This window comes from Plectropomus leopardus, chromosome 3 (assembly GCF_026936395.1).
Source record: "Plectropomus leopardus strain MGB_pleo_1.0 chromosome 3, ASM2693639v1, whole genome shotgun sequence".
NCBI classification, from domain to species: domain Eukaryota; kingdom Metazoa; phylum Chordata; class Actinopteri; order Perciformes; family Serranidae; genus Plectropomus; species Plectropomus leopardus.
In genome coordinates this window covers 3,985,670-4,006,833 of record NC_142178.1, presented here as the reverse complement: position 1 = coordinate 4,006,833, position 21,164 = coordinate 3,985,670, and the positions used below count along the sequence as shown (strand labels likewise).

General features: G+C 41.5%; 2 protein-coding genes across 4 annotated transcripts; one reads left to right on the top strand and one right to left on the bottom strand.

Annotated features, from left to right (window-relative positions):
- Nucleotides 1-541: 541 nt before the first annotated feature.
- polr1e (RNA polymerase I subunit E) lies at nucleotides 542-9,107 on the top strand. Its single transcript, XM_042484962.2, has 11 exons — nucleotides 542-696; nucleotides 1,489-1,592; nucleotides 3,006-3,082; nucleotides 3,168-3,306; nucleotides 3,400-3,544; nucleotides 4,974-5,084; nucleotides 5,678-5,774; nucleotides 5,872-6,005; nucleotides 6,086-6,167; nucleotides 6,689-6,820; nucleotides 8,820-9,107. The coding sequence occupies exons 1-11, from the start codon at nucleotides 621-623 to the stop codon at nucleotides 8,983-8,985; spliced, it is 1,263 nt and encodes a 420-aa protein (XP_042340896.2). The 5' UTR covers nucleotides 542-620; the 3' UTR covers nucleotides 8,986-9,107.
- Nucleotides 9,045-21,118, bottom strand: fbxo10 (F-box protein 10). 3 transcript variants are annotated; one of them, XR_015776172.1, is made up of 12 exons: nucleotides 20,934-21,114; nucleotides 19,937-20,536; nucleotides 18,149-18,976; nucleotides 17,799-17,948; nucleotides 17,417-17,553; nucleotides 15,941-16,011; nucleotides 15,658-15,810; nucleotides 15,212-15,562; nucleotides 14,811-15,121; nucleotides 14,545-14,732; nucleotides 10,914-11,268; nucleotides 9,045-10,725 (listed from the first exon to the last, which is right to left on the bottom strand). XR_015776172.1 is itself a non-coding variant. In XM_088075371.1 (11 exons), exons 2-11 carry the CDS (start codon nucleotides 20,519-20,521, stop codon nucleotides 11,091-11,093), a joined length of 2,949 nt encoding a protein of 982 aa, XP_087931497.1. In that variant the 5' UTR covers nucleotides 20,522-20,536; nucleotides 20,934-21,118; the 3' UTR covers nucleotides 9,045-11,090. The 3 variants fall into 3 exon arrangements, 2 of the variants coding, with proteins under 2 accessions (XP_087931497.1, XP_042340895.1); XM_088075371.1 differs by having other exon boundaries at nucleotides 9,045-11,268; nucleotides 14,811-15,118; nucleotides 20,934-21,118; XM_042484961.2 differs by having other exon boundaries at nucleotides 9,045-11,268.
- Nucleotides 21,119-21,164: the final 46 nt, after the last annotated feature.

The following is a 21,164-nucleotide window of genomic DNA, read 5'->3' as shown; positions in this document are numbered from 1 at the left end:
ATATCATTTTATAATAAATGTCTCCAAAGATTATACTGTGTCAAGATAATTACCCCATGCAACCTATGATTTCACCCTGTGGAAAAACATTTTCCCACTGTTCTTCTCATGTGAGTTTAACATTTACTTTATGATTGATCAGCTTAGTTTGGGACATATACACAGGAATGAATTTTCTTGGTACTTACATTAGTCTATATGCATTACAATAACACCTATCAATTCAATTTAATGCAAACTTTATCAAGGAATCAGCTCATTAAAAGGCCAAGATAATATCAACAAGATAAAATGAAAAAGGGACATATTAAAGGAATAGAAAAGTGATTATATATATATATATATATATATATATATATATATATATATATATATATATATATATAAAAACACTGGAAACAGCTATCAACCGCTTGTTTAAAAGCTCTTGACATTAAAATGCAACCCGTCTTCTTTGTAGCTTCCTTGTTTTTCTCACTTTACGACTTTAAAGCACATAAACCTTCACTATAATACAGTCATGACATAAACACAAAGTCGGAGGAACCATTCCTAAGTCGTTTCCCAGGATCTTGGCGGACCCGGAAGTACAAAGCAGTGAACCCTCTTGCATTAAAGCGATGTCAACAAACATGGCGGCCTCCTGCTCGTTGGTGTGTTGCGGAGAGGAGAGAGACTCCGACAAAGCTGTTATTGGTGACTGTCTCACAGTTTTTGGTTACCGAATCCCTTTAGAAGAATATAGTAATTATGTCTGTGGCAGTAAATGTTGTGTCGCGCTTTTCTTGCTCCTGTTAAACACCCGGTTGTAACTGTCGGTGCGCACGTGGGAGCTCGCAGCACAGCTAGCTGCTCAGGGCTGTGCTTTGAGAGAGCAGTTTGTTTCATGTGTGTGAAGCTAAATGTCACAGTGAGGGAAGCAGCGAGAATACAACTTTGTTAACTTTTTATTTTTTTTATTTTTTAGCTAGTTAGCCTATACGTGAATTAATTAAACTTAGTATTTACGCGCGTCACCCGAAATGCGTCAACGACAAAGTCCTCGTTATTTTCTTAATTCGTGTATTTAAAAAGGGATAGTGTACATGAATCCACATTTACATTTTTATAAATATTTTATTTAATTTGTGTTTCATTTCACTTTAAATCTGTTTAAAGTGTCATTAGTCCCTTCTACCTGATGTTAAAAGGCATCCTCAAATAAGTGTGCGCAGTCATTAAGACAAACATGAAGATAAAAAGGCGCACAATATAGTTACACATGTACAAGTTAATAATTTATTACACAGTTTAACAACATGAGTGGGTAAAATCTGAACTGCATATTATTCATGCACAGCAGGACTACAGTCATTTTTTTTTACATGAGATATAGTAGTATTTGCCTAAAATCAGTGCTGACATTGTTCTCAATTATTTATATTACACTTAAGTGAATGATATGATCTCCTAATTAATGAATTGTAATCATGTGTCTCCTCCTCACAGTCCGCTTTTCAAACGGCAGGGTGAAAAATGCAGACAAACTGGACTTGATGATGTACAAGAACGCAGATGACAGTAACCCGAGGAAGAGGAGCAGACGGATCCTGGTGAGACACATGAAGGGCTGCTGTTGTCTGCAGTACTTTGACTTTCCACTGTACATGTGAAAAACATGCAGAAATATTCCATTTTTAAAGCATTTTCAGAAGTAGAATAAAGGTTTTGTAAATCTAAAACTATACTCTTATGAATATTTATCCTCCATGAATAATCTAGTCCAGATTTGACTACACTAAATACAGTGGTTTTTAATTTGGACCTGGTTCAATATGGTCTACATATGCAAAATGCAGTGAAATCTCTGTTTTTAATTTAAGTATGTGCAAGACAAACAAAACACAAAGAGACCACATCACTCCATATTTACAAAACAAACATACACAAACAAACAGACTAACTAACAAAACATCCCGCAAATTTTACATGTTGTCACAAAAGGTTGACAGAAAGACATTCTTACTGAAAACAGAGATCAATAAATGTCTCATCTGGGCTGTATATCCTAAATCACCACCCCTCAGACTCAATAAACTTCCCCAACCTGTTTAGGTAATCTTGGTTATTTGTATAATCCCTCCAAAATAAACTGATGTTTAAGGAAACCCTTAAATCAGTAGATGTTTAAAGATTCTGTCTCCGATTCTTTATTTTTCTGTGCAAATAGACAAAAGTTTAACCAATGTGACACGGTATTAGATTTCACAAATTTTTAAAGTGGACGTCAGAAAGCGTTGAGGCTTTACTTAAAATGTTTAACATGCTCTCACCACAGTATGAGGTGCAATAAGCCGAGAATTAGTGATCAACCATGGCAAGTTACGTTTGCCAGAACTTTCCCATTAACCCTCTGAAACCTGAGCAGATTGGCTTGATTTCTTTCAAATACACAGGAAGAAGGCAATAAGCAACAAAAGAAGAAATGACCCAAAATTTACAATAAATTAGTGAAAAGCACAAAAGATTTCCTAAAAATTGAATAATATAAGAGGAATATTTGAATAAAATAAGAGAGTTAAAAAAAATAACAATGGCCTGAAAAAAGCATTTTAAAGATAATATCTTGGTAACATCATTTTACATACTGATCATTTTAAACATAGCTTTTCCTTAAACTTTTTTCCTTGGATATTGCTCTTTTTTAAAAATAATTTTCTAAATCTACTTATTTCTTGCAGATGTTGGAACCTTTCTTGTCATGTTGCTCATTGGCTTTATTTTCCATGTTTTTGAAAGAAATCAAACCAGAGTGTTCAGGCTCTAAAAGGTTAAATACTCGTGAAAGGCATGTGAGAGCAGAACAAGAAAAGTGATGTTGCTCCAGGTTTCAAAGGGTTAACTGCTCAATCAGAGGAGGCTGTTTGGAAGCTAACTTCAGCATCGTGTGCACCTTACATGCACAGGATGTGTTCAGGATGTGCTGCTGTACTTTCATCAGTGTTTTGCTGCTGTCCTCTGTGCAGGCTGCTGAAACGCACAGACTGTCATATGTTGGAAATAACTTTGGAGCGGGGTCCATGAAATGCAACAGCCTTTGCAAGTAGGTCAATGCAGCTTGTTTTACGACATGTCCGTCACAGCGACCACTGAGGAGAATCATTGATGTTGGCTTGGTGTGTGTTTAGATATTATGTAGGAGTGCTGAACAGGCAGAGCATGCAGATGGAGGTGCACAGCGCTCAGATCTTCAACATGCAGCCGATTGTACCAGGAGAGACGCAGGCTGCCAAACCCCAAGACACCACCATGACCTACAGAGACAAGGTAGGAAGCATGTTTTTCCCTGATTTTGTTAGAATAAAAGAAGACTGCTTATGCATGAAGTTCGCTAATGTCTCATGTTTTTTTCTCCTTCAGGTTGACTCTCTGATTGAAGCGTTTGGCACCAACAAACAGAAGAGAGCTCTGAGTTCCCGCAGGCTGAACCAGGTGGGCAGCGACACCCTGCATCAAGCTGTGGCTAACGCCGCCAACAGCGTCATCGACCAGAAGGGTCTGGAAGGTAAGATACACGGAGTCGCGAATATAATAATTATGATAATGATTATGATGTTGATGATGATGATGATGATAGTGATAAGTGTGTAAACAGAATTGTTACATTCAGATTGTTAAGTACAAAAAATAGTCCATTGAGACTCATTCAAACTGTAATTTTGATCCCACAGCCATCAAAGCATAAAATCATGCATTGTATTATTTCTGGGTGTCATTCTGGGATTTTGCCTTGGAATTTGTTATTTTTACTATTTTCCACCTGATGACATCATTTTTACCATATATGGCATATGGAGATAATACATACTGTTTCCACTAGGTGCACCGTCACAATCAATGTTGCTGCTAATCATTGACATATCCCAGACTGGGACAACCAAAATTAAGAAACAAAACAAAACAAAAAAATATGGCATTTAAAGGGTTAAAATTCTGAAAATTAATGAATATTTGATATTTATGATTAGGATAGATTTTGGTTAAAAAAAATAAAAATAAACAAAATGAAAGCAGAAAAATCATATTTTTGTGTGATATTTTCTGTAGCCTTATCTTAAAAAGCACATTTTGTGCACAGAGCGCTGCGAGTGTTTGACACCACACAAAAAGTAATGTAAAAAAATCAATGTTGCTGCTAATCACTGACATATCCCAGGCTGTGAAAATCAAAATTTAAAAACAGAAAAATCTACTTTGCATGTAGTATATTGAAACTAATTTCTGTGTTTGTTTTTCTTTTTCATCTAAAACCATAGTGGCATCATGGCATTTAAAGGTTTAAAATTCCAAAAATTAATGAATATTTGATACTTCTGATTAGGATTGGTGTCGATTTAAAAAACAAAACAAAATGAAAGCAGAAAATCATGTTATTGTAGAATATTTTTTATAGTCTGATTTTGAAAAGCGCATTTTGTGTGCAGAGCGCTCATGGTGTGAGTGTTTGACACCACACAAAAAATAATAATGTATATAAATCAATGTTGCTGAAAATCATTGACATAAAAAAAACAACAAAAAACATGCAGTGTATTGAAAATCATTCTTAATGTTCTTTTTTTCATCAAATTATAGTGGCATCATGATGAAAACCTGGCATTTAAAGGGTTAAAATTCTGAACATAAATGAATCTTCTGACATTTATGACTAGGACAGATGTTAGTTTAAAATCAAATAAACTCAATGAAAGTCAAAAATCATATTTCTGTATAATATGTTTTTTAATACTTGATTTTGAAAAGCTCATTTTGCGCGCAGAGCAATATAAGTGTGTGTAATATTGAAGCGGACCCTAAAGGGTTAACATGATATCAATACTTATTGTCAGTACAGTTATTTTACAATACCCCGACTCTCCACAGTCTTCTGTTGTTGTTTTTTCTTTTTGTCAGTTTGCGTATCATCATTTTTCATCTTTTTCTCGTCCCCTCAGCTCTCCAACAGGAAGTGGCCGACTCAGAGGCGCAGGGAGACCTGGCTCTCCATCTGCCCCCCTGCAACGCAAATGCTGACAAACCTGAGAGCGTCTACCTGTTTGACCATCGTATCCTGCATTGTGCACGAGTGTTTTTGTGTGTCAGTTATTAGGAAACAGAAGAAGTGTGAATGGTGGGAGAGATAATGGAGTTGGAAGTGAAAGGTTCCAGCTGAGTTTCTTTTTTTTATTATTATTCTTATTTTTTTTGTCTTGGATTTTCGCCTTTGACAGGATGGATCAAGAGTGAAAGAGGGGAGAGAATGAATCAACCATTTTATTTCAGTTACATGCATTGTAAGAAGCAGATTATTTCACACAGTTTCTTCAACCAACGGTTAACCCAGAATAACAGCAACACCAAAAAGCAAAATAAATGAATTTAAAAAACAAAACTTTATACTCTAAAACTGTTTTATGTTATAATTTGTAATCATTTGGCATTTTAAGGCTTTTTAAAAACTCAGCAGAGAGCAACACAGTTTCTGAGCCCACTCCATAAATTCACTCCCAAAACTGAAATACATCCGTATTCTACATTCATGGAGAGAGGGGACGACATAGTCTTTGTATGGGGTGTCCAGTGTATCAGCTGAGCTTCTGGGGGCCCCTGCAGCTCAGTGTCTTTGTTTGGGTCTCCATCCTTTAACTGGTGACCGCAGTCCTGAGTCCTGCGGAGTTCGGTGCTTTGGAGCAGGCCGGCTCCAAGATGGCAGAGCTCACCTCTGAGAAGCTGCTGAAGATGAGAGATGGAGGAGGGTAAAGTGACAAAGCGCATTACATTAGACATTTTTAAACAATCCGTTTTAATTTCCTAGCATTCTAAAACTTGTCTTTGCTTTGTCTTTTTATTTAGGTTTTTGTGTGTCCTGAAGCTGTTGGAGAACATGCCGTCTGTGGAGGGTGAAGCCAGAGATAAGACGACTCGCTGCGCCTTTTACCTCCTCATGCTCCTCAAACTGGCGCAGCAGAGGAGCATCACCAAAAAGTGTGAGTCACGTTGCCTTTATGTTCTCACGCACGTCTCCGCAGCACAGGCCGCTCACCGTGATTTGTGTTTCCATGTACAGTTGGACAGGAGGAAGGCTGTCCTCGCATCATTCAGAACAAACTGCTCAGGACATTCACTGTGGAGACTTTCAACAACGGCAGGTATGATGGGAGTTTTTCACATTTTCCGTGTAATGTAACATCTGCAGGGACGGCGTCAGCTTTATGTCATCAGCGTCCTGTGAGCATGTGTTACAGAAACACTGGGATATGTCTGGAATTTTATGTGGTTGGATTCCATGTCTGGAAATATTACTTTTTGTGTGTAAATATTGCTGCTTTTTGTCTGTCAATATTACTTTTTTGTCTTTTTGTCCATAAATGTTTTTTGTCTGTCTGCTTGTTTGTATAATCATTTCTCTAATTAATTTTTTAAATGTTCGAAGTGAAATTTTTCCACGTAAATCACTATTACAATTTATTCGCCAAATTACTGATTACCATGAACAAAAGTCACTTTTGTCTCTTGCACCACTTCTGACACCAGGATGTATTTGCTGTAGATCTTCATATGTTCATTGCACTGATTTTTTTTAAATCTGTTTTTCTGGATTCCCTGCTCAGTCTGAGTACAAACACACATGAATGTCACTTTTTCACCTTCACCGTTTGTCTTCTTTAAGGGTCCAGAACATAGTGTCAGCATCAATGCGAGCTAAATTAGCAGCATACTCCTTGGCCCTGCTGCTGCATGTGAGTCACATGACTGCTGACCTCACATTGCTGCACCGTGACCTGGGAATCACCGAGGCCAGGTAAGAAAGATGGACAAGTCTGTATTTGCACATGGAAACTTTATATGATGATGATGATGATGATGATGATGATGATGATGATGATACGGCAACAGTAACAGTACATGTTGTATTGTAGTATGATGATGACTGATTGGGTAACAGAAGCTAGAAATATTGTGCTTGTAGTATTGATGATGATGATGATGATGATGCTGATGTGACAGTAACAGCAGTGTTTCCCTGACAGTGTTACAGGCCTGGTGCACCACCGGGTCAATGAGACCCAGCGCCAGGCCTAAACGTTTGCGAGGTTTGTGTAGGATAGCAAAGTACGCTGTATTTTTTTCTCCTTGTGAGGTCGAGGTCATAACCCGCACTGCTCTGCCTCTGATAGGCTAGTACTCTGCGCCTTCGCTGGTTAGATTGTGTTGTAAGAGTGGCGTGGCTCCTTTAGAGACAGGGTAGTGTTTGTATGGTGCGAGCGGATGATGCGAGTGTCAGTGAATGCATCGGGGTACACAGAGCAGAGCGGAGAAACGGGACTGTCGGGCAGTAAAAGTGGTCAGTTAAGCAGTAAATGTGCAGTGTAAGTCCCAGTTTTCAGTTGATAAATGCTGCTGCTTCTCAAAGCCCTCTGAGGGAAACTGTGATTTGTGATAATGGGCTTTATAAATAAAGTTGACTTGACTTGACTTGGTCAAAGTGAGGGGTGTTAAACCTGAAGTTACTTGGGCCCTGGAGGTAATCAAATCTCCGCTGTTCTCGCTGACTACTGTCTGGGAGCTGAAGCAGGAATGGTTAACAATTGGTTAGGTTCAGGGTAAGAATATTCGGCAAGCCTGTCTAATCTGCAACAGCAGCAACAGAAATTTTGCAGACCCTGTGGGGAGTCGGGGCTGTTGGTTCCCACGGAGCTGGGGTTTGTGCTGGCTGGATTTGGGTTGCTGCGGCTGCTGACTCGGGCCTGTCTGTGGAGCCTCTATCTGCTCTCCCAGTGAGGTGGTCTGTAGCGGCGAGGAGCGAGGTGGAGGACACACTGTAATTTGAGGCTAACACGAGCTACATAAACATGAAGTTAAAAAGGAGGAGCAGAAGGCTAAACTATCTGCAACATTTTTTTCTCCATCTCTTAAAAGCTTTGCCAACACGTTTTTATTAGTTTTTAGCTAGTTTATTAAGAAAATAAGACCTGCTTAACAGAACAGGGTGTTCAATGCACCTTTTGCTGCATTCAGATGCCTTTCACAAGCTAATTGACCCATTAAAACTGGAGCAAATTGGTTTGATTTATTTTGAAACCAGGGTTAAATAAGGCAAGAAATGCCCCACAAATTGCAAGAAATTACAAAAAGATGACATGGAAATTATTTTAAAATTAGATTTGGAAAAAAGGGGTGGGGTTGTTAGAAAATTCTCAAAAAAAAAAAACCCAAGACAAATATATTTCTAATCATAATAATTTCATTTTTAAAATTATGTCACAGAAAAAAATATACTTAATGTATAAATTGCTACATATTTTTTTCAGCACATTTTAGGTCTTTTTTTAAAATAATTTTTATTTTATTTTTTTACCTTTTTTGTTTATTTTCAGTAATTTTATTTTAACTTTTCACTAATTTCTTAACTTGTGATTGGCCAGTCTTCAATCACAGGCTAGATATTCCAAAGCCAGAAAACGGAGCCCAGAGGAGGTGCACAAGTCTAGTGTCCTCTCAGTCCACTTAAATTACAATAGGTTATTATCAGTTTCTTTCCCAATGACACCAAAATAAAACTTCCTACCACAGCTTTAATGTTACTTTTTTTTAATGATACTGGGTAAGACCATTTGTTGAGGTCAGTTGTGTCGACTGAGCGGCATGTATTTATGTAAATTATTTGTTTTCTTTCTGCTTCTGGTCATTCATCAAATTTTGAGCTGTGACAAGTAATTATCACACCTCATAAAACTGCCACTTTCAATATGAGTTCAAGTCAAGTAGACAGTAACTGATCTTTATTTGTCTTCCTTCAGGATGATTGAAGTGGCAAAGTCGATGGGACTGACCCTCAATAAACAACCTCAAGTGAAGGCTGAGGAGGCCGCGCTGCAAGACACCAACCGGCAGGCCTCTCTTGTTCTACCTCTGATCAAATATAATCAGTTCATGGAGCGACGGAAACGCAAGAAAATGCACTGAAGATAAAGAAAAGCAAACACAACATCACAATAGAGAGGGGGGGCCATAAGAACTGGAAATCCCACAAACAAGAACTGTTTATTGATTCATTTTTTGTAGACAAATAAAGCGATGAACTTCTACATGATGTATATACTTTATGTTTACTGTGTGAGTTACAAAACAAAAAGGTGTGATGAGCTGTAAACAAACTCTAGGTGAGAGAATCTAGCTTAGACAGGCACATGTGTAGAGAGCACATATTGCACACCGAATATCATTTTTCCTTTTATAACTGGCTGCGACCAGGTGAGTCTGTGGGTGTCTCAGCATGGTGATTGAATGTGGAACACTACTCGTCCCCCCCTCGATGAATTTCATTATGTCAAAGAAAGCTGAGGTGCATTGGATGAGTTGATACAACACAGACTCAATAGAAAACAGCTCTGTGCAAGAGACAAAAGCTTAAAGGGACAGTTTGGTATTTGAAGTGGAGTTGTATGAGGTTTCTCTGTAGTCAGCGCATTACCTTCAGTATATGGCAGTCGGCATGCTGCCAGTTTGCAGAAGCAGATGACACAAAAGCGAGCAAAGGCAGGCAGCAAAATGTTGCTGTAACAGTTTAACGGCTGAAATACATGGGGCAAGATGGCAACTGGTGTTCTAAAATAACGTTATTATCAGTGTTAATATACTGGCCTAGCATGCTTTATAGTTGTTATTTTAGTTAGGACAAAGTAATGAAACATAAATGTTTTAACTGTCAATTGTTGGCAGTTTCCATTCTTTCTGCTATTTTTGATGCGCTGAAATGTCACACAAACTTAACAACTTGGATATCATAGAAATTTCCCACTCATAATTGCGACTTTGAAGGGCAGTTTATGTGCTTACAATTCCTAAATACATTAAATACGATATTTCCAAGGAGCACATGAAGGCAGCAACATTTACTGGTACTGAATAAATTAATTTGATTGTTTTGATGCACTGATTTGTTTAATTTATTTTAACGTGAAGTATAAAAACACCTGTGAGGGCGCTCTGCTGCTTATTGCTGATGCAATGAGGTGTTGATTTGAATACTTTTTAAATAGATTGTGCACCTTTTTTTTTAATTTTTTTTTTTTTTACAAAGTTCAATGTAGTTTATGCACAGGAGGAAAACATAGACCAGCCACACAAAAACAGGGGGTAGGCCTTTTAAAAAGTTGATTCATTTCGTTGTATGTGCCGTCCAGTATGGATGTTGATGTCTTTTGTTGTTTAAGTTCTTAATGCTTTCAAGAGAACAAATTCCCTTCGGATCGATAAAGATTTTCATTCATTCATTCATTGCTCCTGCCCAAAGCAGTACATTTCTTAGCTTCCATGGTGGTTCTTCCATCTGCTTCTCCAAACTGGAAGTGTGCCCAGTACTGACATCAACTGTAGGTAATACACTGACTATGGATAACTACCTTACACAACCGCACTTCAAAAGGTCCAAACTAACCCTTAGAGTGTGGCTGTCTTTTTTTGTTGACTTTTTTGCATATATACTTCACACTATGACAACTCTGTCCCTAACTACAACTGATTGAATAAAAAATCCAACAAGGCACAGCTTTACTTTGTAGCATGGTTGAAGCTGGCATCTCTGAAGCCTTCGACTCCTGCTAGGATTAAAAAAAAAAAAGTGCACTTCCCAACCAGTGAGTCTCAGAAGCAAACTGACGAAACCAGCAAAGTCCACAGCAGGTCTGCACTCGAGTAATAAATCTGAGTGGAAAAGAACACGATGAAGTTAAAGCTTCAGTATGGAAATGGTTGTTAAGATGTTGTATGATGCTGGAGTGTTTTGTACTCCTTCATCAGTCCACATCTGATGAGTGCACTGGCATTTTAGCATAAAATTACAAAAGTCTTGATTTCAGATTTAAAATTTCAAAGATTTCAAAATGTGCCACCTAATGCGCTTGAAGGTGGATGACTCCTTTAGTGGTTCTACTTGGAGCAGCCTCTTCTTCCTCGGATGGGTGCTCGACCTCAGCATCAGTTTGGAAGGTCAATGTACGACACGGACCATATCAAAAGTGACCAGACGCTGAAAAGTCATTCATTGGTTTCTGAGTGATTGCCAGCGTTCACAGGATGGAGCAGAACATGCTGCCACTGTGGCAACCGCTTTCTACGGTGGCGCTGATCCTGGTCGTCATGGAAATTCCAAGTCTGGAGGGATACTGGGATGAGGAGAGGCCAGAAGGGGAGCTGGCCAGCGGACGAGGTGGAGGGTTTTCCAACACCCAGAGAGGAGCAGAACAGCTACAATACATAAAGAGATAAAAAAGTAAGAGTAAATATCTTTTTTTTTCCCAGAGAGAAAAATCTGTGCAGATGTTAAACCTGCAATAACTGTTTTTTTGTAGGCAGCTGAAACAACAAATCTTTTTTTTTTGCAAATCTAGCATTTACAGAGTAACTTCATCATTTGGCCGTAAAGTTTTGTTCACCTAGCAAATCTGACTCCAACACTGACTTTCTTTCAGCTTTGCCTTTGGTCTCTACCAGCTACAGTATGTCCACCAGCTAATTGCTTACAGTGTCTATCTGTCATTTGGTGCAGAGCAGGTAGTTTACAGTGAGTTTTTAGAGCTTTTTTTAAAAAAATTATTTTTCTACTGAAACGGCAACAACTGAATGACTTTTCACAACAGAATGAGTTCACTCCACCTGGGTTTGTTTACATCTGTCAACCCCACACCTCCGGTCGGGGGGGAGGTCTTGCGATAATTTACCGTGAGAAGAGTAAAGCTTCGCCTGTGACTGCGTATCTTTCAGTGGAATCCACTGTACTGCGACTGCATGGGCCGACTTCCACTATTGTGGCTGCTATTTATCGTCCACCAAAACAAAACAGTGACTTTTCAAATGAATTTGCTGCTCTTCTCACACATCTATGCTCACACTCTCCTCACATATTTCTGCTGGGAGACTTCAACATACATATGGACAATATCAATAATGCTCTCACTAAGGACTTCACATCTTGCCTGGATAGCTTTGGACTGCCACAATTTATTGATTTTAAACTACTACTCATCCACTCCTGACGAACTTGTCTCTCACTATAATCATCGTCTTCATAATCTCCTTGACACCCTGGCCCCTTTAAAAACCCGGTCCGTCTCTGTCACCCATTCTGCTCCATGGTTCACTACTGCACTTCGCCATCTCAAAACAAAGGGTCGTCACTTTGAACGCCTCAACAGAAAAAACATTCTCCACTACAAGGACGCTCTCTCCGCAGCAAAATCCAGCTACTACTCTGGATTAATCAGTGCTGGCCGAGGTAACACAAGGACACTATTCTCACTGGTCAACAACATCTTACAACCCTCGGATTCACTGGCTCCTCATATCCACTCAGCGGCAATTCCATAATGTCCGTTTGCACTACCAAAATTGACCAAATTCACCAGCAACTGACTCTCAACTCTTTCAGTTCTCCTTTTTCTCTAGCCCTCTCATCTCCAACCTCTCGTCCACTCTCATACTTCTCGCTTCCCTCCATTGCTGACATTTCTGACCTCATCTGAAAATCAAAACCATCCACCTGTCAGCTAGACTCTCTTCCTACTACCCTGGTAAAAGCCTGCCTCGCCTCACTGGCCTCCCAAATAACTGCCATCAGTCACTCCTCACTTACCTCTGGTGTTGTTCCGTCATCTTTCAAATCAGCTGCTATCACTCCTATACTCAAAAAACCTGGTTTAGACCCCAACAGCTTTAATGACCTTCGCCCCATTTCTAACCTACCATTTCTATCCAAAATCCTAGAAAAAAACAGTTGCACATCAACTCCATAATCACCTATCTGACGATAACCTCTTTTTCCACAGCACAGAAACAGCCCTAATGAAGATCACAAACGATCTCCTCATGGCAGCTGACTCTGGACTACGAGCTATCCTCATCCTCCTCGATCTGAGTTTGGCCTTCGACACCATCTCTCATACACTCCCTTGGTATTACAAACACCCCCCTTGACTGGTTCAAATCATATCTTTTTGGCTGCACCCAGTTCATCCAGCCCCGCCTCTGGAACTCTCTCCCACCTGACATCTGCAACATTGACTCTATCTCCACTTTTAGAACCCATCTTTTCCAAAAGCATATTCATGTTTATTTTAAGTGAACCTGCAAAGTGTTTTATTCAATGTTATTTTTTACCTTTTATATATATCTGTATTGCTGAATTTTGCTTTAATCTTGCCCTGTAAGGTGACCTTGAGTGCTTGAAAGGCGCCTATAAATAAAATATATTATAATTATTATTAACCCAAAAATCCCCATTCGCACCGAAATTAGCGCATGCACACTATGAAAACTTTACGGTGGTTACTTCTTTTTATATATGTCTTACTTATTCAGATTCTCTTTCAAATTTGGTGTAGACTAATTTCCATTGATGTTTAAGCACTGCTTAGGAGGAGATGGGAGGGTAATTATTGAAGGCCTGTCGCTACATCTCGCCAGGTAGGGAGCAGAAATGACTGCGTTCACCCGAGTGTTGTGTTCCAATCAATGCCGACTCGAGCTGGAGGCGATAAATACCCGTCGACTGCAGAGTCCTTTGACTTGAGTGTAAATGTCAATTGTACACTCTCCCATTGCATTAAAGAGCCAGATTTTAGGAGGTGTTAGCGGGTTTTTGTGCAGCGGGAATAAAACTTAAAGGACAGTATATAACAGTAAACGTAATAAAACACGTGTCAATATCTGGGGGTTTCACGGATGGACAGAAAATGTTGCTAATAGTTTAGCCTTCTGTGAACTGGAGCTGAAGGCTCATAGCTGCAGCTATCAGTTCATGTTTATGTCGCTAATGTTAGCTAGAGCTTCAATAACAGTGTCTCCTCTTCTTCAAACCTTGTTGCCACAGACCACCTCGCTGAGAGGAGAGCAGGTATCAGCTCTGAAGACTGACCTGCAACAACCCAAATCCAGCCGGTGCAAACCCCAGCTCCAGGGACCGGACAGATCCAACTCTCTGCCAGATCAGCAGACTTTCTTTTGCTGCCTTCATACAGGTAAGATCCAGATCTGCTGCTGCTGGCCACAAGGCCGCTGTGCTGGGTGGTTTGCACTGGCTGAATTTTGAGCTACAGCCATAGATGGAAGGTCCATCCAGAGCCACTGCCAGGGCTCCTCCCTGCCTTGCAGTCCACAGCAGTGTGGTGGCTAGCTAGCTAATTCTAGGTGCATTTGTGGTCAACTGATCAACAGAGAAAGAGCAGTGCCAAAAGGGGCTGATCAAATGTGCCACAAGCACAAAGAAAGAAATTAGATTACATCAATCAGTGTATGGGAAACACTGTGTGAAAAGTGCTTTTCAGTGATGGGAGGGGCTTAGGACAGAGACAGGAGAGCTGCAGGAGGATTATTCTTTTTTTAAATTCTTCTTTTTTTTTCTTTTCCAGATTTCCTCCTACCCAAGCTTTAAGTGTGTGGACAGCAGATATAAAGGGATAATGAGTGCAGACACTAAAACCACCAATGGTCTGAATCTCTGGCACTTTCTGTTGGTTGCCTGGTTACCTGTTATTATGCCTCAGAACAGTGTTGTTGCGCAACACACAGCTTTCATTGCCTGGATCCATATGCAGCAGTGCCTTTTTGTTCCCAGGGTTGCCCTGGAACAAGAGATTGTCATGGACGACACCTTTTACTGCTCCTAGGACAGCAACGCCACAGCCCTGAGCTGGCTGGATGCGGTTGCGCAATACCTAAAGACAAAAATGAGGAAATATATGTACAGTTTTGTGAGAGTATTGTAACTGTGTTTATGCCTCCTTTCATCTCACCTTGATGTCAGCGCTGCCAGAGACTTGGATCCCGTATCCCCGATTTCCAACCACATCATTCTCCACAATCTGCCCATTACCACTGAAACTGACACCGTGGCCGCAGTTTTTATAGATGCCGTTACCACGAAGTTCCACTCTGCAGTCCTTCTCTACAGTAACACCACCTCGACCATTTTCAAGGATGCAGTTTGTAACCATTCGGGTCAGCTGGCTGCTCTGCAGCACAGCTACACCCATTCCACGGTTACTGTTCACAAGGTTTGCGAAAACATTCAAGGGCTCACTGCTCTTCACGTACAGACCAACTGCTACAGAAAGAGAGAAAAAATAGAGAGAGAACATTAAATGCACAGAGTGAGCGCACTATATCATGTAATCCTCAGCAGGTCTATTATTACCTCCATTGTGGCTCATGCAGTTGCTCTCCACCAGCGCCATGCTGATAGATCGACGGGCCGAGTGGCGCTCATCCTCACTGTCCAGATCACTCTCCCATGCAAACAGTTCCCCCTCTTCGTTCAAGTTTTCCTGTGCCTCTCTCCCTTCGCCTTCCACCCCCCTCCTTTCCCTGCTGCCTGCTTCACCGCCAATCCCATCCTGCCCCGGCCAGTTCCCTTCCCTGGCCTCAATGTTCTCCGGGTCCTTCCTGCAGAACACCGCCAGCCCGTACATGCAGTTATGGGTGATGTAGTTCCCCAGGAGCTGCGGGAGGCTGGATGACATAACCCAAACGCCACAGCCTTTGTTACCTGAAGGAGTAGGAGGAAGAAGGGAAATCAGACATCTATGGATGAGAGCAAAGGTGAGCTGTTACTTCTGCCATTCTCCTGCTGAAATTACATACAGTAGACATGATTTCCTTCAATGAGTCCACGGCCTCTTTCTCCCACTACGACGCCGTCTGAGTAGCCATAACAGATGTAGTTGTTCCTCAGGATGGGGTCACCTCCTCTGCGGATGTCCACGCCCCCCCACTGGTTCTCTTTAATCACATTCTCTGGAATTAAATGTATTTATATGTTTAAAATCTGGGTGTAACCACAAGTGGTGCTTTTTCTCTCTGTAAGTGGCACATCATTTGGGAAAATTATTTCACCACTTGGCATGCTTTTGTGAAATGTTATCACCTGTTATCATCCCTCTGCCATTTTCGTTTATAGCGATCCCCGCTGCCTGACCCTGGAAGATGTGATTCCCACTAAGAGAGAGAGGAGAGAATGTGAGTGGAACAGCAGCAAATAAAGAACAAGTTCAGACTTTTTCAAGGTTGTAGCCAGGCAGTCAACATTAGGGGGAACAAATCTGCCTCCCTTCACTACTGTCTACATAAAATACACAAATGCAGATTGGGGGAGATCTGCCCACCCAGTATGTATGATAATTACTACCTTGCTTTATGTCAGTTATGTTCAAAGTATGGCCTGGGGACCGACCGTGGCCAGCAGACTGATTTTAAAATGGCCCGTGGCTTGTCTTTCAAAATAAACTGCATGTTCAGAAGAATTAGAATACAAAGCCCTTTTTGCAAAGAGATTGCGCTATAGAGCAGCTACGAGGTCCCTTATGTATGCCTCCTTTGCATTTTTGCACAGAACCAAACCCAGGCAGCATCATTCCACTCCAGTGTGTGATTGTACATATACTGCATTGCAGCTTTGCAAAATCAAAGAGGCGTGACAGATGTAATCTGCAACACAACAGCAAAAGCCTCCAGTGTGACATAAAACATAAGTTAAAAACAATAATGGCACTAACATGTCATTACCAATCATTTACTAGCCCTATTTTGTGGCAGCTGATCTCATCTTCTGCTCAGAGGGTAAGGACCTCCTAAATCTCATTGTTTTCCCAATTTGGAAAATCTCCTGCGATAGGTCGCCAACATAATACGTAATGAAAAGCCCCCCCAGTTGTGTATTTCTGGCTTTACGATTTACTGAGAACTTGTTACGGAGCTGTTACAACCTCCTGTCCTGGCTCACAGGCGAGACCAATGTGTCCCCTCTTTCAGCAATCACACGTTACATATAAAATGGCGAGGTGACGAAACAGGATATTACCACATTGAACTGACTGTGTAAACGCATCTTGAGTTTGGCGGTGGCTGATGACAGGGGCAATTATCATTTTGGCTGGCTGTGTGTGGTTGCCTGTCATAGAGTAGTTTATATTGTTGGTTTATATTCTTAATGAATACATTGGATGTACATGAATATATGAGTATAGACTGGACGTGTCTTCCCCAATATATATACATTATATATTAATATTACTGCTTTACTTTGTATGATAATTTAGTTCTATACAGAAACATTAGGCTTGGCTTGCTTGTATATGTCAGCAACTGCACCCAACATTATACAACACTGCTTATACTGCACTTTTACTATAAAATTCCAGGTCAGACAGAGAGGCAAAATAAATATTACAGCTGTCATAGTGATGGTGAAATCACTTGAATGAGATTATCAATCCTACAACACCTCAAGTGTTACATTTGAAGCAAGCAGTTGTATGAACACAATGAATAGCAGCCACACTGATGGGAAAAGTAGGGGCTACACATTCCTGTGCACGTGAGATGTTTGCAGAGTCCCACCTACCTGACCATGGGATTTCCACTGAAGAGAATATACACGCCAGCTTCCTTGTTGTTATAGATCTGGTTGCTCCGAATTGAACCTTTGCCATTCCCAAGGACAACAACCCCCGAACGCAAGCCGCTGTGTATTTTGTTGCACTGTGGAATGAAAGACCAGTGGGAAAATGGAGCAGAGAAGACAATCAAACTGAGAGCTGTTTGGAAACGTTCCTACTGGAATTTCAAACAAATCAAATGTGAGTTTCTATATATAACTTTTGTTTTGTTTTATAAATGTCCAATGAGCACCTTGTATCATTTCGTAATCTTATGCACGACAACTGACTATCAAATCTGCATATTGTTTCTTTCTTTACTCCAATAGACAGTGAAGCAGCAATTACCACAATAATGGGATTAGCCCCTTTTCGGATGTCCAGCCCCGCCTCCCCATTCGAGTGGATGTTGTTTTCTGCGATGAGGCCCTGAGCGGAGAGGCGCAGGAACACACCTGATGCGCGGCACTCACACACCTCGTTTCTAAGCATCACTATCTGAAGGAGGTAAGAGAGAAAGAGAGGCAGCTCAAGTAACACTCAGATCAGGAAACAGCTGCTTAATTACTCACGATCTGAGCTACTTCATCAACTTGATACAAAAAGGTGTGCAGCCTGTAACAGTCATTCAACAAATGGAATTAAAATGTGCTAAGATACATTCAACACTTTCATTAGTCTGAGGATTAGGATCTTACTGTGGAGTTCTGGATGCAGCGGACAGCATAATTCAGCCCACGGAAAACGCTGCCTTCCAGCCGCGCTTGTCCGTAATTAGACAAATGCACACCACCCTTCCCTTCCCTGAAGAGGCAGCGTCTGAGGATGCAGCCAAGGGTGGAGGCTGCCAACATCTGAGCCTCCGGGTCCCTGTCTAGTTCCTGCTGAAAGGTGAGGGGTTCAGGGGTCTCAGACGGAGGATCCCGGGAGGAAACCGGTGGCAAAGAGCCATCTGGCCGGGGCTTGAGCAAATGGGATAGGCCGTGATTTTCGCAAGCAATTTTGTAATCCAATATTAGTGGGTTTTTGGTGTTATTAGTTACTCCTCTATCTTGGTTCTCCTCCTCTCCCTCGCTGCGGTCGCCATCACTCCACCCGTCTTCGATTACAGTCCCCTGACACACTCCATCCATCCCAGTCCTCCTCTGCCAGTCTTCCATGCTCACATGCTCCTTTTTAACATTAGCACCTGAAGGTGGATGCCCACCAATGGGGCCAGCCGGAGGGCCTCTGGGAGGGCTATTGTTTCCAGATACCCCACATGATGGGAACGTCCTAGCCAGGGCAGCCAAGTGTTTACAAGCCCAGTTTCTTTCTGACACAGGAGGACCTTCGACTGTCACAGAAGCTGTGTCGCTTCCCGAGAAGTCACAACTGTCCAACAAACTGAGGACCACGCCAAGCAAGTGGGCAGAGCTTCCTTGTGAGAAGGAGCAGAAGCGAGCCTGGCAGGTTCCCGGGCCACGGATTTGCAGCTGAGCCCCCTCAAAGTTGCAGTTGTCTAGTTGGACGTGGCCCCATGACGTCTAGAGACAAGCAAGGAGAGTTTTTTCACACTCGATTTTACGACAGTTGAGTTTTAATATGTTGTCATTAATGGTTTCTTTACTGACTCTCAACAAACTCTAATTACTTATACAGCAGATCTACACACACACACACAGCAACACATTAGAGCTGGATTCATATCTTTACAGCCCACACTCTGCCTTTTTATTTACTTCTTTACTCCATAGGTTTTGCTTTGTTCTTTACAAAAACCCATGTTTAGAGGTAAACATATGAGACATGTGAGATATGTTTGTATATACGATGTTTACATATGTACTGTAAAATATCATTCTGTCAACTAATTTAACTACCAATTTTTGACTATTATTGTTATTGATATGGTCAGTTGTTAACTTCATTCACTGTCTTTAACCCCTTGAAACCTTCATTTCTTTTAAAAACATAGAAAGAAGGCAATGAGCAACGAAATAAGAAATAACCCAAAAATTAGTAAAAAGTACAAGAAAATTACCTGAAAATTAGTAAAAGAAAAAAACAACAGAGAAATGACCTGGAAAAATAGCTTATAAAATTATAAGAACTGTGTAACATAATTTTAAATTGGATATTATGATATAATTTTGCCCTAGCCCTTTTTCCCCCCTAGACAGTTCCCCCTAGCTTTTAAAACAAATAATTATTACCAAGTTGCTCATTGCCTTTCGCACTGATTTGCTCAGCATTCAAAGGATTAAATACTTGTGAAAGGCATCTAAAAGGAAAATGATGTTGCTACAGGTTTCAAAGGGTTAATTGTCATTGTGCTTTGGCAACAGTGTGCCAGTAAAGCCTACTGGATTGAACAGAAAGTTGAATGGAATGAGACAGATTCAGCGAGAAAGACAAAATAATTAGACCTGTTTTCAGATATTAAGAGAGAGTAGACATGACACATTGCTGTATGAAGAAACCCTCATGAGAAGTTGTTAGTTCACCTTGTAGACCACTGTGGAGAACCAGGGAGGCATGAACACCAGATTACACAGCCTGGCAGTGGGGCACTGCTGCTCCATACACACCAGGAGGGCCACCTCACCCAGCCGACCCAGTCCCACCAGCTCCACCGGCACCTTCAGCGCCACTTCCGCCTGCTCTTCATACACCCCTGGGTGGAGAACGACACGGTCATATGGCCCCGCCACCCCGAGGGCCCCACGTAGGGTCTCAAACTCGCACCCAGGCCCCACATGCCAAACCCTGCGGTCTTTTCGTCGACGGAAAAAGAGGAGGCAGGCGGAGGACTGGAGCTCAGCTCCGTTTTGAGTCCAGGTGCGGGTGGACAGGGCGTGCTGCTTCAGGGCCTCCCTCCAGGACGGGGGCTCCATATGCGGCTGATTGGGCCAGTTGGGATGTCGGCACTCGGGGCAGCCTAAGCATAGCTGTCTCCAGCGGGTGTTGTCTAGTGAGAGGATGAGCTCCCGCCAGGCACGGCACACCTGACAGCAACGGCCCAGGTCAGGGAGCGGGAGGTAAGCCAAGATAACTCTCCACAGCTCCACGGGGAGGCTGCCCACCTCCATGGCAGCAGAGACACGCTGGGGAGCACCGTAACAGAGGGAGAAACAGTCAGTCACACGCACGCGCAGTTAAGGTAACAGGAAACCGCGAGCGCCGACCGTTACACAATAATATTAAACAATGGAGCTTATTAACGACCACATAGGTAAATGTTGCATGCTACAGTGGCTTGCTGCTACTGTAACTAGCTAAAATGTGTGAATTTTGTAGAAAACAACAAGACGAAAATGAATTCTGTAACATTATTTTTAATTCACGCCACGAATATCTTCACGTGAGCGTGTAATATTGTGTTTAAAGTTTGCTACAATTAACGGTTAGCTAGCGAGGTAAGTTAATGCTAGCTTTCGCGTAACTAACGTTATCAACAACCACACAAAAGCATCGTATCCGTCCGAAATTAAAAAGCCTTACTTTTTACCACTTTGCCATAGTGAATCAACACATGTCTGTTGAACACTCTGTCGTCATCTTTTCAGTGCTACATGTGTTTCCTCGCTGCTTCCAGAGTTCATCACAGCCCAGGATGATTGCAGATGTGCCATCGAAATGGAGTTGAGACGATTGGTTCCAGTTTACGGCAAGAAACAAACAGAGCTGCTCCATCTTCCGCTTCCCAAAAGTGGGCGTAGACCTTGTGGAAGG